This window comes from Fringilla coelebs, assembly GCF_963513975.1.
Source record: "Fringilla coelebs genome assembly, chromosome: 3".
NCBI classification, from domain to species: Eukaryota; Metazoa; Chordata; class Aves; order Passeriformes; family Fringillidae; genus Fringilla; species Fringilla coelebs.
Window position 1 is genome coordinate 60,080,555 of NC_140030.1, and position 19,344 is coordinate 60,099,898.

At 40.8% G+C, this 19,344-nt stretch overlaps 1 protein-coding gene across 1 annotated transcript in view; it reads right to left on the reverse strand.

The window, feature by feature from the left end:
* Positions 1–467: 467 nt before the first annotated feature.
* The window catches only part of IPCEF1 (interaction protein for cytohesin exchange factors 1), a gene marked incomplete at both ends in the record, with an annotated part of 33,644 nt that continues 14,767 nt past the window's right edge, over positions 468–19,344 (reverse strand). The window contains 4 exons of the mRNA XM_084202632.1: positions 468–668; positions 4,218–4,414; positions 12,081–12,447; positions 17,742–17,830. Coding sequence (XP_084058758.1) covers positions 468–668; positions 4,218–4,414; positions 12,081–12,447; positions 17,742–17,830 — 854 coding nt within the window. The remainder of the gene's footprint in view (positions 669–4,217; positions 4,415–12,080; positions 12,448–17,741; positions 17,831–19,344) is intronic.

A 19,344-nucleotide genomic window follows, 5' to 3' on the forward strand; every position in this document is an offset into this window, starting at 1 on the left:
AACGGGTACAGAGGTGAAAATGTATACATCGGGTTACCTTAGAGGGTAAAAAGGTAGACTACATCCTGTTGGGATCAGTTTAGCTTCATTTCAAGGTAAGTTGTATGGTTAAAACAATCCCAAGGATCTCATATTTATACAGTACACATTACACAGTTCTGTGTCCTCCAGAAGCCGGACACTTATAATTTTCTTCTCCAAAAACTGAAAACGTTTCTTTGCTGCTTTGTTAAATAGTCTTCTTACGTACGTAGGCACATTCAGACGTGCTTTTTTGGGCAACTTGGGCAAGTTTGGGGAACTTGCCCATTTGACATTAAATGAGTTCTGCAAGAGCATTTAAAACTTTGGAGACTAGGTTGTTTTCCTTTTGAAGCACCCTTGCGAAAAACAAACCTCAAGATACAGCAGCTTAAATTGCTTGTACGTGAAGACCCGTGGAGAAAAATCTTGCCATGTGCCCTTGATCAAATAGCACTTTCAGTGACTGGCCGTGGAGTCATTTCTTGCTCTTCACTATTCTCTGTGGACGTGTCCTGGACCTCCTGCTGCTGATAAATATCTTGGACCAGCATGATGTTTGTGCTCCTCCACTCTCTGTACTTCACCGCTGTCAACTTTGGGTCCTCTAGCAACTGGTTAATTGTGGCCAGGTCATGTTCCTTACACTAGGAAGAGAACAAGTGGTTATTTCCACAGAAAATGTCAAGGCAATTGTCCCTAACAAAAACACTCTGGGAATGTTAGACTCGTGTCACAAGGAGAAGGCCAATTACCCATCCTCCTGGCATCTTGTTGCCATTTTTAGAGAGTAGGTCATCAAAGTTATGTCTACAGTAAAAATTCTTCCCAGTTAAAGGCAAGATATGATTTCATCTAGATTTTTTTTTATAGGCTTCTTAACAAAACTTGATGAGAGAAGATTCAGGTGAAAATGACACATTGTTATTCTGTCTCTCAACAAGACAGTACCTGCATGAAACAAGACACAGCAGCATTTATTTCTGTAATTCACAGCATTTCAAACTTTCTCAAGAACACTTATTCCATCTGATAAATGTCTCTTCTCTAGGAGCGGGACTGACCATAATTTTGGATATAATTTGTGCACTGGCAGTTGAGTGGCTACAGTACCTGTGTCTGTCATCTACCACCAGCTACTGCCAGTAAATCTGGTATCTACTTTAAGGCAAGAGCAGCTCAGACCATATATTGCAGGCACCCTGGTGCTTGTAAGATGTGGGCAGTGACTGATGCAGGGACACTGAGACTGTGTATGTCACAGAACTACAGAATGACTGAGCTTGGAAGGGACCTCTGGGAGTCATTTGGTCCAAAACCCTTCCTCAAACAAAGCCACCCACTGCAGGCTGCCTAGGACTGTGTGCAGATGAGTCTTGAATATCTCCAAGGATAGAGACCCAACAGCTTCCCTGGACAGCCTGCACTTGGTCTCCCTCTCAGTGTTTCTTGCTATCCAGGGGAAACCTTCTGTGTCTTAGTCTGAACCCTCTCTTCTGGTCCTGTCACTGGGCACTACTGAAAATAGCCTGGCTCTGTCTTCCTTCCCCCCTCCTTTCACACACTGATGTTCTTTGATGTCCTCACATGTTGTGGCATAACAAACCACTTTGCCTTTCCAGCCCATATTGCCTATCCAGGGACCACAGGATAGAGAAGACCCAGTTAGCAGGTATAATTTATTAATGGAGGCACCATGCTGCACTAACAAAACTTGGCTACTTTTGCTGGGCCCCCTCACTTCAGTCTGTGTGTGAGAGCAATGGAATAGTTCTAACCATCTTCTCCTACTGCCACCCATTCAGCATACCCTGTGCTGGTGGCTGCCTTGAAAACACTTGAAAGTACTCCCACACACTCATTTCACCTTCTGATAGCAGCCATCAGCTGTTTCTATATCCATATCCCACTACTAATCTAATGAACCTTCAACTGCTCCAATTCCTGTCATGCCTTAGCTGCTTTTTAAACCCAAAAGCTCTTTCAACTGTGTTTTACACACGTCCTACCTTCAAGTCCCAGTGCCAGCCCTTTTAAGAAGACTTCTGGCATTGATGCAGGGATATGTACAGTTAGCTTAGGAGAAGAAGAAAGGAGATAAGGAGGTAGAAGGAAGATAAGTATTTCTACTGGACAAACTTGGCAGCAAAAAGTCATGCCATGGAGTTTCTCCTGTGGCACTAAAATTATTTCCCACATTCACTAAGACTGTGATGCATTTGCTCATAGCTTCCCTCTCTTCCAAAGTATTCAAAGCATGTTTTGTTAATGATATATTGTGGCAGCAACATTAATCTGTTGTTAAATATGTGGAGTCAAAAGTCTAAAATTAAAATTGCATTGAGACTTGCATAAATCACTTCTCAAACTAATAGGGTTTTAATTAAAGCAGAGTACATATGGATCTAAAAAATCCTGATTTTCAAATTTCCAGTAGATCATTTCCAATTATCTTATGTCTTAAATTATACATTAAGAAAATTGACTTTAAAAGCACATAATTCCATTGATGTAATTAATATGGCACATTCCCACTGCAGGCACTTGACTTTCAGACAGGCTAACTTAAATACTGCTGTGTAGAGAACTCTGTTTGTGTCTCTGAGAAAGTGTCTGTGCTTTTTTATTTTTCTTGTCAATACTCCAGGTTCTTAGTTTGAAGAAAGCAAAAAAAAGAAAACCAACCAAAAAACAATAACGAAAAGAAACAAAACCCCCCCCCAAAATCCCAAAACAAACAAACAAACCCAACAAAGATGTCAACATATTTTATATGTTACGAACACTCCAAAACTTATTTTTCCATATTAAATACAAGTGTCAGACAAACCTAAGTTAATCACAACTTATATAATACTCCCACACTAAATCAGTGCACCATTGTCCTTCTTGCTTATGTCTGACATTAAGGCTTCCATTCAGCTCCATACTAACCAAAGTGACTGTCCCACAACATACAACTCCATTTTGCACTAGATGGTTCTTAGATTTATTAGTGAGGGTCCTGTCAGGGAAAACTTTTTGGAATGTTTCTACATGTAGCTTCCTGTCCTGGGGAGTACATGTACTTTTTAAACCAACTTTCTGCTATGTGGGGGGCTCACTTTACTGCTGATGCAAATGAATACTCCTGTAGTCACTGCCACATCTCTGAAAACTCTTTGATACTAAGGAGAGACTTCACCAGGTTTCATACAGAGCCAAGAAGGATGCTTCTCTTCCCAATTCCCTTTACTTTTCAGGAATTTCAGTACAGGTTGAGGTGCCAAACACAATCCTTCCATTGCAATTATCAAGCCAATGATTGTGCTGGCAGGATAAGTTTTTAAAATCATAGGACAGCTGAGGTTGGAAAAGGCCTCTACGATCATCAAATCCAACCATTCTACATGCATTTCTCCAGCTTACAGAGCCTGAAGCCAAATATATCCATTTGAAACAAGATACTCAATTCCTGCTTCTAATGCATAAGAAAAGAAACAAGTGAAGCCCCAAGCTTGCATTTATTCTGTCTTCTCCTTACAATATAAATTCTATGGTTAAGCTTTATGTTTCCCTCAGTACCACTCATCCCGTGACACTGGATGCTGGCAAGTAAACCGCTTCATAAATTCCCATATTCCAGACAGATTTACCAGCCCTTTCATGGAACGTCTCTTGAACCCCTGTACCCCTCCAGTTTGTGATATATTTCCAACATAAAAACAGGATGCTTTTGCTATTAGAAATATTTTAGTTACAGGAGGTCTTTACAATAGCTTTGGCACATCCTGTACATTCTCTGATATAATCACATAAGGAAAACTTTTTTTGGCTCAGGGTCATTTTCATGTCCTTTATCATCAAGGTACTTTGTCTGCCCTTCCTTTTTAAGGCTCCCCTGTTCAGTGCATTTAGCTGAGCTAGCAAGTTTTCCAGTTAACTAAGAGTTTTCTTTATTAAATTTTCTAAATGGGCTGGAACATCTGTAAGAGGAGTCCCTCTTGAGCTATTGCCTCTGCTTCCAGTTCCAGCTGAACAACATAACACAGATCAGTGTTCACAATGAAGCAGAAAAAAAGAATTCAAAAGCTTAAAATTCTCTGGGGCTTTCTGTAAATAAATAATTAGAGTTTGGCTGAAGTCTGTACTGCTTCTTTTTCAGCCAAACTGTTTTTTTCTCTCAAGCTTTTCATTGGCAAGATCTGCAAACTCACCTTTAATGTACTGTTCAGCATTCGAATTTTGTGGAGTTTCTCATTAATGGAGGGGTTTTTGCTGCGCTTGATAAATGACTTCCTAAGCTCCTTCTTAGTTGACAGTCGGCGATCACCAATGGGAGACAGGCTTGCTTGCTCCAATGACTTGTACAGTCGCTCCATCTCATCATCATCATCACCACACTTATCCTGGTCTTCAAAGGAAAGAATAAATTGGGTATGAGGACATGAATGTAGCAGCAGAAAACAGAAAAGTTATGTTCAGCTATTAGGAAGGCTCTTAACCACTCAAAAAATAATTGTATTAGAGTTAAAACTGAGGGCAATTAGGGTAATTTCTAGGGTAATAATGCCTATGAGAAAGACATGCTCACATGTTGTTAAGAATCAGGTAATGATCCAAACAGATGTGAGCTTGTATCTCCACTAATAGAGTGCTGCTTTAATGCTCTGAATATATCACAGGCTTTGAACAACTGTCAGTAGCCCTATGTTTGAATGAAACAACTCTGATAGCATCTACACCCATTCCTCCCTCCCTGCATGCTACACACAGTGAATTACGCTTCTGCCTGGCAACTGACAGGGCAAATTCTCTTTGGTGTGCTGGTTCATCACCAGGTTTTGGTAAATATTGAAAACAGAGTTTCAAAAAATGAGCAATTAAAAGAAACATAGAAACATTTCAGGGACCCTGAGAGAAGGTCCCTAGAAAACAGATTAAAGCAAGAACTCTTGGGGAATCTAATGTCTTGCCCTGGAGTTTCACAGATTGCAGCAGAGAATTTGCCTATAAAGCCTCACAACAAAGCCTCGATTATCTCCACCTTAATTATTCTGTTGGCTCCCAAGCTGCAGGACCATCTTCCAAGACATAGAGTACACGAAAGGAAAAGCGAATAAACAGATGAGAAGAGCATAAAATAAGATGAAAGTTTAAGCAAAGGCATTTCTCAGAATAAAAGAGCTTAAAAATGAACAGACGGAACCAAAAAATGTGCCGGGCATATGTTGGGGGGTTTCAGCAGAAGGCCATTTTTAGCAACAGACTGCGCAACTCGCTTCTTGTCCTTCAGTCCACACAGCTTCAGTGATCTCTAAAGGAAAATCTTACAGCTATTGCTGTTTCCAGGGTGCCAATGAGCCCCTCAAGATCCACTTTGGATAACTTGGTTTTATGTCACTGGGGGTAGTGGTGTTGGTTCTTCTCAACTGCAGTCCTTCCCATTCCCACTGAACTGGCTGGACACTTTTTTCTTTTAAAGTTAAACATTTACTTTTCTAAATCATCTGCAGTCAGCAAATATATTCACAACAAAAGGAACATGTCCTTCTGCTCAGTCATGATGCTGTGAAAAGAATTCTGCAATATGTCAGCATGCTAAGGAGGCTGCTTCTTATCTTTTCCATGTTTTATAAAGTACAGCATCCTCCTACATCTCTGTTCTTTCTAAATATTTAGGTTACGAGAAAGGTTTATGATATGCTGCAAATATTTGCCTTCGCTGTGTTTCTGGTCTATTCTTCACTACTGTGTGATTATAAAAAGCCTACTACAACTTGACAAAAACTAAATATAACTTCCAACATTGGTACATTGCTGGGGGAGGAAAAGGAGAACTGTTGTATATTTAACAAGCTGCAGGAAACAGAAAAAAAAATGGAAGTGTAAGGCATAATACACGGCAATAGTATTTCCTGAAAGCTGTTGGCACATGCCAGGAGGCTTGCAATAACTGGTTTCCTGCCTACTTTCTTGGGATGAAGCAGCTGTTTGTTTCATTAGCCAGCTTCTGCACTGGACTGGCTCAACTCTGCTGTGGACATCACCCATTAGGGCTGTACACAGTAATACTTTGAGAGATAAATTGATTTTCATTAACTATCCAAGAAAACTGTGTAAGAAGGGAAAAAAGTTGCTTCAATCCTCCGCTCAGCAACTTTTAGATAAAGTCAACTCACAGCAGACTTAAGGACCCCGCTCCAGACACCTTTTGAGACTTACTCATGAACTTCCCTAGTATCCTGAGGGTTGCAAAGCAGCAAGACCTGAGAAAACACCCTCACTGAACACTCTTCTTTCATGCTAAATAATCTGATATCTTCCGTGCACTTGTGGGAAACTGTAAAGGGTACAGTAACATTCAGCACAGAAAAAGATGGAGCCAAAGTCAGAAAAGCCCAGGAGAAGGCTTGCACATGATGCACTTGCCCATCAAAGTGTACTCAGCTCCTACAGACTTTCAAGACTTCTACCTGAAACTCTTTTCCTATTTCTTATTCCTCCACCATTCTCATCCTCCAAGGGGTTAATCAGGGTCAGGTAATTTCAAAGGGAAAGGAATGTGTCAGATTCTTCATATCAGGTGGATAAAGGACTAAATGGAATTTCAGCAAACTACTGTAATGAGTGGAACTTGCAGGTTGTGTAGAGCCAGGTGTGAGTTACACAGCACTCTTGTCTCCATCTTTGATTAATTTCAACTACTGCTAAAAAAATAAGAGAGTATCCTAATATTGTGCACTGTTGCTGTTGACAAAGAATATGTCTGCCAACAAACCTCTACAAATTGAGGCCAGACTATCTGTGACCTATCTGGAATTTTACCTTCAGCACCCTGAGTACCCCTGAGCCAAGCTCAGAAAGAAAAAGCCCACATTTTGCAGGCTTGAAGCTGCCACTGAAAGCATTAGATTGATGCTGTAAATCTGAAAGGGGGAGAGGTAACGGAGGAACTGAAAAATTCTGATTTAGGGGAACTAAAACACAATTCTGAGGCTTGATGCCATTTATCTGGAATTTCCTCCTAACAGGAGGTATCACAGACAAGAACAACCTCCCAGAGGCTCAACGTGCCTATTCTTCACCTCCTCAATTTTCAGCTTCAGCTCTTCTGTCAGCCAACTTGCCAGAGGCTGTAGACATTAAGATTTTGAGACTCCTCATCTTGGAGCATCAGTGCAGGAGCCTGTCTGAAATCTCAACTTTAATGCTCTTTAGGCCTCCATAAGTGAGATTATCCAGAACTTTAAAAAAGCAGCTGTGAAAAATAATGTTGACTGTTTCCCAGTAGTCAAGATAGAGAAATAGGAAATGTTTGGCAAAAAGAGCATTTTGCATTGAAAACCACCTCCAACAGAACGTATCTCACTAAATTTATCTGAAATGTAAATATTTGTTCTCCCATTTAGTATCTGAGATCTCACAGACCCCCAGTTGTGTATTAATCCCAGGGAAAAAAACTCTGCTTCTTCCTCCTGTTCTTGCTACTCTTATGAGCATCTTGTAGCTTTGCCAGCACCTCTGTTTCTGATTCTGCTAAATTTTTTTACGCCAGTAGAGAGAACACATTCACCCAAGGCTGGAAAGAGCAGAGGGAAAAAGTCACAGATGATTTCTGCCCTTACCTACCTATCCACTCCCTAGCCCTTCTCCACAGTGGCACTAGACTTTTTGATGGGAATATGAAGTCACCTCAGGGAAATCCCATTTCCCACATGATTATGGAACAGAAAATACAGAAAAAATTTCAGTTAGGTGAGCATAACTTAGGCAAACTCCTTACTGGCAAATGCAGAACTAAGGGAGGAAAGATTGGAAGAAAATAATAGGAAAACTATGTTACCACAATTAGATGCTGTTGTCTGACAGTATAGTGGATTCAGCAGTGAGGGGTGGAATTTTAATAAACTGAACTGGAAACAACATAAATAAGCCTCTATTTTTCAGAGGGTTCAGAAAACCGTAGCACCATAGTTTTCACTGTGATTTCTAAAGCTTTTTTGATGAGAAACGAAATAATTATTCAAGTTGTTTCTCTACATAGTTGTTCTCACCATAAGCACATTTCTCATCTAGTCTCAGCCACGATCTAGCTATTTTCTATAACTTTTGCAGAAGGAACAAAGGGGCCAGAGCACACCAGAGGACCTGTTCTGGCTATTACTGGCACAGGCAGACTCCAGAGAGGAAGAGGATGTCAGTCGTGAGAACAGAAGGAATTGAATGAATCCAGCTCCTATTTAACCAACTCCTTCCCACAAAACCAACCCAGATAAAATCTGAGAGGTATTTGAAAAGCTGTTTGAAAATATCAGCACACAGCAGATCTTCCACAGCTACTGTGAGCTAAGGTAAAATGAACCAGAAGTGGTAAAATAGGAATGTCTTGCCAAGATACATTAACTTCATACAATCATGAAACCCTCAGAAAATGCAGGGAAGAAGGATCTTACTGCTATAGTAGTAGATCCCTAAATAAAGAGGAACACACATTCCTATTCTCTTATATAACCTCATAGTTCCTGTGGTTTCCTTTAGCTGTTGAGGTTTTTTATCATAATGGTGGTGTGTCAGGGTCATAGACTTTTTCTTCCAGTGGTTGCCAGAAGAAATACAAAGGATGGAGAGTGTGTCTAGCCATCCTGGAGGGGCCAAGGCCAGCTCCTGGATACAGTGCACGTAGCCAGACAGCTGCTTGTATTCTCAGCTGTTTCTTGTTTACCTTTCCGTTTCTTTGCATCACAAGCAGCTTAGAATCCTTTGTCACTCTGCATGTAGCAAGCTGCATCACCAAAGTCTTAAATATTCCCAAAAAATAAATGGATGCATAATGTTGGTCTCCTTTCAAAAGAGAAAACTTATGAACCCCCCTTATTTGTATCACTCTCTGGTATGTAACATCTCCCCAGTAACTGATGCAGAGAATTAATGCTGACAGTGTTCATAACACCACTAAGAGTGGTTGGAAAGATTGTTAAAAATATCAAATGTTATGGCTCCTTGCACCAGACACTCACAGTTGCTTAGCAGAGTTCATTAAATAATTTCTGTAGAAAAAATAATCCATCATCATTTAGTTGAATGTGTAGCTTTTCTTATAGAGATTCATGCATTTATTTCTGGAAAATGTTTCTTCCATTGTTTAACTCATCACTAAGGTTTCTTCACTGTTTTTGTACTTTTTCATGGTAAGCTCTTCCCACAAAACCATAGCTACTCTTTCTTCCTTTTAGTACCAACTTTTCTCACACTGGCCTCCATTTCTAGACTTTGCCCAGTGCTCTTCAGTCCTAGAAAATTTTCACCTCAACTCTAGGCTCTTATCAGCTACAACCAAAAATTCAACTTGTGGCTTTACCTTAAAGAATGTGGCCAGAAAACAGTGTGGGAGGGTTTTTTAGCCTCACCAGGAGAAAGAGAGAGACACACTCAGAGGTTCTGTGGGGGACTGGGATGACAGACTACCTAAGAACATAGCTGTTCTGATGACAGCAGGGCCATCCTTACACACAGGGAACATGTGCTTTCAGGACAAATGTGGACAAAAGACAGACTTGTCTCCTCCTGGATGCAGTCTCATGACTCTAAAACATGTCAGAAACCCACTATTCAGAAGCACTGTAAAGCACTGATACCAACTGCACTGAGCTATGCCTTCTTGTTTTGCATCAGATAACAAGGGTGGTCTTACCAGTTATTGCAAATCAGGAGAATTTGCAGCTAGATTTTACTCAACAACTTGAATTCATCTCACAGTATTTATGCACATGCTTATCAACTAGCTGGAGAGGGAAATTCTTGGGGAATTGAACCAGAATTGCATCCTTTTTGATAACTTTCATTTGGAACTGAAATGTTATTTTACATTAATCCTTCTTTTCCTACTTCATGCTCAAATTGAAGTAGCTTAATCTCCTTGCAAAATATTTCCTTAATGTTTTCAGTGACCATTGCAGGGAAGGGCCCCACACAGCAGCACTCTCCACACCCAGCCCATAATATGCAGACTGATAAAGGAAAGACAGACCTGTGTCTGGTGTACATTTACTTAGTCAGCAATGGATTATGAAGCAGACAAGAACTAGTGAGGTGACACAGTTTCCATAGCGACTGTCTTGGTGAAATGATCTATTTCTGGAATTCTGTCAGTGACCACCACTGTGGTTCGGATGGAAGTGTTCTGTGTTCTGCCATCAGGGCTGCCCATCAGCTAAGCAGTGAGCAACAGAAGAATTCATTTCCCCAGGAATAATCTTATCAAAATTAAACCATCTTGCACACTGCAGGAGTATACCAAAATATGCCTTGATTTACATTTTAATCCCATTTAATTGGTTAGTACGATTGAGACTATCAAACTATAATTTAAGTGATTATGAATGTGTCATGCACATTCTATGACATCCATAAAAGTATCTGTCACCCTTACATTACAATAGAAAGCAATAACCTACACATTATTGCAGGATTTCTGACAATATCAGAGGAATACAGTCTAAGCAAAAGTTTAGATTTCTGAAGAGCAACCACTGAATCTTTGTCGATAGGATCTATAAGCCACTATGCCATTCATGGCCTAGGTTCCAACAAACCACTTGAATATCCCTAATGATGTTTTCCAAAGACATTGCTTTATCAAATTCAACTCAGAAGGTAAAATTACAGAAAACAATATGTTTAATATGTCTTTGTGACTTTTTCATTAGGGACTCCATTTCTGCCAGCTCCAGCCTTTTCACAACTTGAAAAGCCAGAATTAGGGGAATTAGATTCCACAGTAACTCAAAGCACAGCACTCTTTTCCAACACATAGAAACAGCACATATGCTCACTCTGGATTTTAATTTTTTCTGCTCTTCATTGCTGCAGAATTTTCTAGCAGAGAAGCCTACAAAATGGATAATGTAGGTGAGCATAAAAAACTGAGTTAATTTTCACTTTTGATGAAAACTTTACTTTTTTTTTTGCATGTGTGTGTGTGTGTAAAATCAGGAAAGGTATGACTACATAAAGGTGTGCCAGCTTTCTAGGTGTCGATATTTGTAAAACACAGGGGCACTGACAAGGTAACTAATGTGCCTCATAGTACCATCTTTCAGCACCAAGTTCACCTACAGAGAAATGCCCTGATTTCCCAACAACTCCAGTGTTGTTTCTTTCCACCACTGCATTACTTTCAGCCTAAGCTCTAACATGCACTTTTCTTTTGCATTGTGCTGAGACAACCCTTCTCTTTCAGCAACAAAGTACTCACTTTAAATCTTTACAAGGATTTGGGAAGAGCTGAGGCCCAGGAATGTTGTTGTTCCCTTATGAATTAACCCTCTACTCAGAACTGTATGCCAGGAACAACTCTTAGGCTTCAACTGCTTTTAATTCAGAAAGAAGAAGCTTTGCTCAAAAGGCAGGAGATATTTCCTTGCTACACAGGAGAGTTACAAACAGTAACAATGACCAGATTCTGGAACCATGCCACCTTTTTCAATTAGCAGTACATTTCAGCAGGAGGATACTGCGCAGACACCTATTTGCTTAAACAAATCCAGTCTTAATAGACTTTCTGATTCAGGATTTCAGTTGTTTTCTCTTGATTACAATGAAGCTTAATGAAGCAAATATGGAGTACTTTGAGTACTTTGAGTAAATGCAACAGCACAGATCTGTAAAATTGGACTGACTTAATCCTATGTTCACTGTTCTCTACATATTACAGTTTTGTTACAGTGTCCATTCACTTTGTTAACACTTTGTTAGCATTTTGATTCAACCCTAACTAATAAAAGATATCTGCACTGAAATAAAGACTGTTAATGAAATTATGTCTATGCTAAATTTATACACAGAGGTTATGGTCTAACATATAGACACAAATTTGAGAAAAGTTGTAAAGGTACCTACAAACCAGATGCTAGGTTATATATTTAATATGCAATAATTTAAATGTTATAAATGTGTGCGCCACTGGAAAACTCTTCAGTGAAGGATATAGAGGAAGGAAGGGGGAAGGAAGTTCAGGAAACCTGGAACTCTTCTATTGTACGGCTCTGCAGCAAAAGCCTCCTGTCTCGTGAGCTCACCTCTGGCTAGTGATCGCTGTCCTGTTGCATCTGGCACAGCCAGACAATGTGTATCTGCACTTAGGTGAGAGGTTTGGGATCCGCCGTTGGGTTCGGAAAGCCGGACTTCCTGGCTTTCTGCTGCATCTCCACAGACCGCTTCGGGGGCCTCGTCAGAATGGATCTGTACGCAGAATGTTAAAGGCTGATCGCCCTCTTCCGCGGCAGAGCTGTTCACCAGGTCAAGCCAGGACTGCCTCTCGGAATAAACCACTTTGGATGTCAAGGAAGACGATGATTCTTGGGAATTGAAAGTGCTTTCAGGAGAGAAGAGAGAACAAGATGCTTCACTTGACAGAGTTGAGGTGAATGATGACTTCTGCTGATCCTGCTTTCCAGAAACAAAAGAAGGCGGGGGAAGAAAAAAGAAAAATTATTTACGTCAGTCCTGTTTCTAGGTTCTATGTGATGTATAGATATGCAGCTCAAATGCTGAATGACCAAAAATTGATGTAATCTGGTTACTTATTCATCCAGACAAGCCTGTGGTGTGGCAATCAATCTCCTAATGAGCAGTAACTTCAGAAACCAAGCCAACAGGAAGCCAAAGGCAAAAGAGATATAAAACTGACAATGACCAAGGAAACAAAGACCAAGGAAAACCATTATGCTGAATGTAGCCTTCTGTGGTAGGTCTCACACTCACCTTCTTTCTTTAATTTGTCCTCACTTTATTGGCCTAATCAAGAGTGAAGAAGAAAAACTCCAAATTAGCCATTGAACATGAAACACTCAGTTCACCAATGCAATTATCAGAGATAGACAGAAGGGGTCCCAAGCACTGAAGTACAGTAAAGTACTTTTCCTAGTCCGTTCAAAGGATAATCATTGACCAGGGCAAGAAGGCTTAGCAGAAACTATCAGGAACTGTAGTGAGATCATCATGATATGAAAGCCAGATTTGCTACTGCAGAAGTTTACTCCTTCTGCATATCATCTCCTACTGGCCAATGCCAGCACTGGAATACCAGATTTAATGGACCACAATTCTGGCAAGTTTCGGTCCTCAATATTTATGTAAAATAGATCTGTGTAAGGATTAAAACAGATGATAACTAGACTGAAAATATTGAAACTTATTGGGAAGGTGTTGCTAGGGAAACCTGGAAAAGCTGAAAACACAGTAAAGGGGCTAGCCTGGAATACCTATTTATAAAGTAAACCAGAAATAAGTTTTATTCAAATAAACCAAACCAAGAGTAACAATTTTTTAATTATGATTTTTAACCACCACAATTCAGGCTTCTATACTGTAATGCATACTACTTCCTTCTCATATTCAAAACAGCAAAGCCTTCCTGTGCTTCTAATACAGCTGCATCATTTAACAAGGAGTCAATTCAGAGGATGAGGAAGAGTTAGATCAGACTGTGAGCACTATTTGTTAATAGCAGCTTCTTCACTTTTGTAAATTTTTGAAGCCATTCATAGTATCATAGAATTGTCAAGGGTGGAAAAGACTCTCGAGTTCATCCAGTCCAGCCAAGCACCCAGCACTTCCACTGCAACCCCTAAACCACATCATCCAGCACTGGATTCGGATCCCTCTGGAACATTTCCAGAGATGGTGACTCCACCACCTCCCAGGGTAACCTATTCCAATCCCTGACCACCCTAATGGTGAAAAGTCTTATATCTAATCTGAATCTGCCCTGTCCCAACTTAAGGCCACTTCCTCCAGCCCAGTCACGGCCCCCACCTGACTACAACCTCCTTTCAGGGAATTGTAGAGGGCAATGAGACTGAACAAACCCAGCTCTCTCAGCCATTCCTCCCAAGGCATGTTTTCTGATCCTTTCGTGATTCCTATAAGACCGTGCCAAACCTTGCAGGACCCAGGCACTTATATTCCAATGTGAAAAATACAGCACTGTGTTTCAGGTGTGGTTTTGTTTCCAAAATAGAAACCTTCACATATGCATCCTCAAGCAAAGGACAAGGAGATGCTGTAGCAAACTAGGAGTGCTAAAAACGCCCTTGGGAACACAGGTGATACGAAGCATTTCATCTAAGAGCTCCTATACAAAGACAAATTGTTGAAGCCTTTATAAAGTCAAGCAGAACAACCAAACAGTGAGAGCTCTTGCCCACATGTTGTAGATGGTCAGTTGTTCAAAGCTGGGAAAGGAAGATATTAGATATCACCTCTATGGGTTGTCTATACCAAAAAAAAAAAAAAAAAAAAAAAAAAAAAAAAGTGTTATTGAAATGAAGGCTGTGCCTCACTGAGGGAAATATGTTTTTATTTTCATTTTCATTGTGTGTTAATTAAAAAATATGAGTGAGAATAAATAAGACTGCCAGAAGGTGTTTCTTTTCTTTTGTTTGCATATGTATTGTGTTTTGTTTTCTCTTTGGCATGACAAATGTTTACCTAACTTATTTGAGTGACTCCTCTGGAAATTTTGCAATCATCCATATGATACATTTCCATTTGGGGATGTTTTAAAAAGCAGATCATAAGGATTCCACTAGAGATTAATGAGTCTCTAGATATTTTTTAGAGAAAAATTATGACCATGAAACTCTTCAACTGCTTTTTTGGCCACTGCTGCAATGTATTGTCTTAATGTATCTGCTGACTTTTTAACTGTGTATGCATTCACACGTGCACAAATTAATGCAGGTGGTGAGTTTAACTTTTATACTACAGATGTTATAATTTGTTCCTCACTTACTTTTTGTCCTCCACAGTACCCAAACTCATGCATACACATGGAATTTCATGATCACCGCTTTTTTCTTCTGCAAATTTCAAAATGGTTTGAGTCAGTAGAGAATAGAACAGCAAGTACAAACTTGGCTCTAGAAGTACAGCTAAGTGTTTGCTGCTCTAAAATGTAACAGAGCCTACACCGGGGTTTCTATTAGTTTTCAGAATAATAATTCTTGGTTTGGAGCTAATGTCAAGAACTTTGGAGGCCTTTCTGCTTAAAATAATAAAAAGGCCTTCACTCCAGTCAATGCCTGTGGCATTCCTGACACTGAGCTGACAGGATAAGTGTCACTTCCAGTAGCAATCTGAGAAAACTGAAGTAGGCCAAGTGCTGCACCCACAGAATATGAACCCAAATCCACCACATTTTTGAGACTTCACAGCTTGGTTCAAGAACTCTGCAACAAATAAACTGGCAGAGAGCTGTGTTTAACCAGCCTTCCCTGAGACAACCACAGGCTGTAAACTAGAATTGAGCTTTTAGTAGAAGCTGCACTTTCCCAATCCTTTCAGTGTTTTTCTTGTTTCAGCCCTTGCCCAGAAGTGAAAGGGGTATTAAATATGGTATTTAAAAGAAGACTCTGACTTGCAGTCAAACAGAGCTGTTCCTACTGACTATGCAAGCAAGCAGAGCAGGGGGCAGACCCACAACCAACGGAGCTGATTCCAGTGGCAGTTCTGGGGTGAAAAGACGAAACCTTTGTTTAGGAGACATTAACCCTAGTCCACAAGGGAAGGGATTTTAAGGGATAGGAAGAATTGGGAAATCACCTGACAAAGGCAAAGGCAGAAGAGAAGACACCCTTTAAGGGAAAGCTTGAGAAAGCAGGATCCCTCAGCATCTGCACCACTGCCTGCCTCCACGTGTTCTCTGCCAAAACGTGGAGGCCAGCACTCCAGAGGAGCAGATGGGAAGGAGACAACCGGAGATCACCTCTGCAGCAACAGACCAACAGGCAGCAGGAAACCAGAAAAACAGAGAACTAAAACCAGCACCTGTTTAAAACTCATCATCTGGAAAAATGCAGGCATTCCCTCAGAGGCGAGCAGACGGAAAACACATCTACATCTCCTAAAGGCAAGGCTCTGAGGTGTACAGTTCAAGATGCTCCATTAACTGACCCACAGCCCTGAATAACTGCAGGAGACATATTGCCAAAGTTCTTCTCCCCTCTGATATTTATAGGCACTCAGTCACATTTCACTTCCAGCTCATACAGGCAATAGAGAACCACGCTCTGCAGCAGTGAACCCCTCACAGCCCCGGGCGCCAGGCGGATTGTTCTGTGATAAACGTCACGCGTTTCGGGAGAAGAAGTGAAGACTGACTGATCTGACTGAAAATGAGGGGGGTGAGTGGGTGACCGTGTACATGTGCTCCCAGCTTTATGTGAGCTGATTAGAGATTGCCAGACAGGCAACCCTGTCCACAGCATCTCCTTTAATTAATGCCTGTGATTGCACAAGCTTCTCTAGCTCATCTCTTTATTTCTGATTTGCTCCTGCTCCGCTGCTCCTGTGCCCACCCCAGCTACTGGGTGTCATTTCAGCGTGCCACAGAGGAACTTGTACCACAACAGTGAGGCAGCAGACACTTCCCTTCCCTGAGATGCCACGAGAATGTTTAGTGCTAAGGATACTACTGCAACAACTCTCAGGGTTAACTTTCAGGTAGAGAAGGGAAAGGCTTGAATCAGGATTCCTTATTACCAACCCAAACCAGATCACACACTTCTAAACACAGAATTAAGTAAATTTGACTTTCCATTTTAATGGGAAAAATTTAAAAAAATTAAAAATGTAGTGGAAAAATACTCTCCCTCTCTCTAGAGTTTCCAAAACATTATATGAACAGTCTGTTTACTCCAAAATTGCAGCCAAAGCCTCAATGCCTGTTGCTAGCTCCAGGAAAACTTACTGGCTACAAACATCATGGGATTGCCTCTGCTACTTGCAACAGCTCTTCCTGACTTCTACTACAAATTAAACTTTCCTTTTAAAGGCTGCAAAGAGAGGAAAAAAACCCACCCTAAACCTACTAGTGAAGCTACCTGTCATATCAAATTAACAACTTTTCTTCCTTTACTTTAAAAAAAAAAAATCGATTTTTTTTTTAATTTGAAGATTTTTTTAAAAAATCCATTTAAATCACATATTAGGGCAATGAGCTCACTGGGAAAAACAATTATATAGAAACAAGATTAATAGGGCAAGAAGTAGATAATAATTAGGCAAGTCAATTTGATTAGACTCATGAGGGTTCATAGTGCTTATTTTAATTTATGAAATGAAGTGAGACAGGAAGGAATGTTCTGGGACAATATGCTACATAGATTTTGGAAGAATGCCTATTATCTTTTTTCATACTCTATTTTTCAGAGGTAGAAGAAAAAAAACAGATTTTTATCTCTGTGTGAAGAGGCCTCTTTCCCTCCACTTCGCTGCCACAAAACCAGCTTCAAATTCAGCAGTCTTAAAAAGAGCCCACTCAAATAAATAAATACGAAGCTGTTAGATATGCTACCAAGGTCACAAAAAGAGAGAGGTTTCAGGACGGATTTTTAAAAAAGAGAGAGAACAGTATAAAAAAAACCAGCTTATAGCAGTGTGTTAAAAAATCTTGTAAAGAAAAGACAGAGTTTGTGTATGAGGTAGAATGACACCTTTCTCCAGCAGGACAAATAGGAAGGAGCTGATCCTTTACTGTGCAAAGCTCCCCGTGGTGCAGGATGTGCCAGCTGTGAGTTCTGACACAGGCAGGCAGTCTGTGCATGAAGGCTTCATAGGAACACAGCGTGGACATTTCCAGACAATGGTTTAGGCTATTTCTAGATGGCCACCACCTCAGGAGAGTTTTGTTTCAACCTGCTTGCAACAAGAAACGAGGTAATAGATGGAACACTTACCGAAGGAGGAGGTGGGGTCTGGACAGTGTAGGGCGGAGGTGGCGTGTCTGTTATTTCTGGGTCCTCATGCTCACTTTCACTGTAGCATTCTGAGGTAGACATGGAAAATGAGCAAAAATAAAGAGTTAGACCAACATATTATTCTTTGCAGCACTGTGGCAACCAAAGATCACCAAGTAGGATGTTCTGGATTTAGGACTACACTTTAACAAGTCAGTGTCTCCTAATCCACTTGTAGTAGTGCTGGAGAGCTGCTGCAAGTAGTAGAGGCAATCCCTTAATTCTGCAACCAGTAAGTGTTCCTGGAGCTAGCAACAGGCACTGGGGCTTTGGCTGCAATTTTGGAATAAAAAGATTGTTCATATAATGCTTTGGAAACTATAGGGCAACCTTGTGAGAGTCTTTTGTCACACATGGTGTCTCATACAGACACACCATACAGCATGGCAGTACGTATGAAGAAGTAATACCAAAAGTAAACACAGGAATACCCCAGGAGAATACCCTACTTGTCTACTCGTCTCACTTTTTTTTTTTTTTTTTTTTTAACAAACTCATAGGAGTTTGAACTCATTGACACGTGGCACAGGCAGTCATCCTGTTATCTCTTTCAACTATCTGTGCAGCAGGTGAAAACATTTTCCACACATTTGTTTAAAGGTGGATTAAATGACGTGATAATCATTGATAAAATTAGACACAGAAAAAGGCAGGCAGGGTGTTGCTGGTTCTTATGCCCAGGACCTGGCAATGGTAAATATTGAACAAGATCATAGAATAGTTTGGTTTGGGAGGGACTTCAAAGGCCATATAGTCCAACTTCTCTGCAATGAGCAGGGACACCTTCAACTAGACCAAGCTTATTGGTCAGGCTGGACAAGGCCTTGTCCATCCTGACCTTGAATGTTTCCAGGGATGGAACTTCTGCCCCTTCCCTGGGCAACCAGTTTCAGTGTTTTGCCAACTGTAAAAAATCTAGAGTTTTGTATCTAGAATGAACTAGACCTTTCTTGACCTTGCTAAAATGTTTGCCCCCATCTTTCTTATGGGTCCTCTATGAGCACTTAAAGGCCACAAAGATCACTTTTGCTAAATCTCCCAACACAAATGCAACCTTTAGAGGAGCAAGTGTTTGCATCCTGCCCTGCAGCACCTGTGCAGGGTGACAGCACTCACCCCCAGCAGAGGTTGCCCCTGCGGTGTCCATGGGATCAGCACTGCCCTTAGCTGGCCACTCAGCAGCCTGGGCTGTCCAGGAGCCTCTGTCCAGCTCTGCCCCAGAGAGCAGAGGTTGCTTAAGCCCAGCTCTGATTCCTTATCAGAGCTGGACTTCAGGGGCTCCCACCACTAGCAGTTTGTTAGCATGGTCTCTGGACAGTCACCTGAGATTATTTAATCTACAATTAACTCATTTAATACCCACACGCTTTATTTTTCCGCATGTGATTGTGCAGGGAGGGTGGGTGCTAACAAGCACAGAGTGAGGGGAATAAAGCTGTAGGAGAGAAGAATTCTGTGCATGAGAGAGAATTTTCTAACAAGTTAACCAGGAGAAACCTAAAGAGGTTCATTATTTTTTCTCCCTGTACTCTTTGCAGAACCT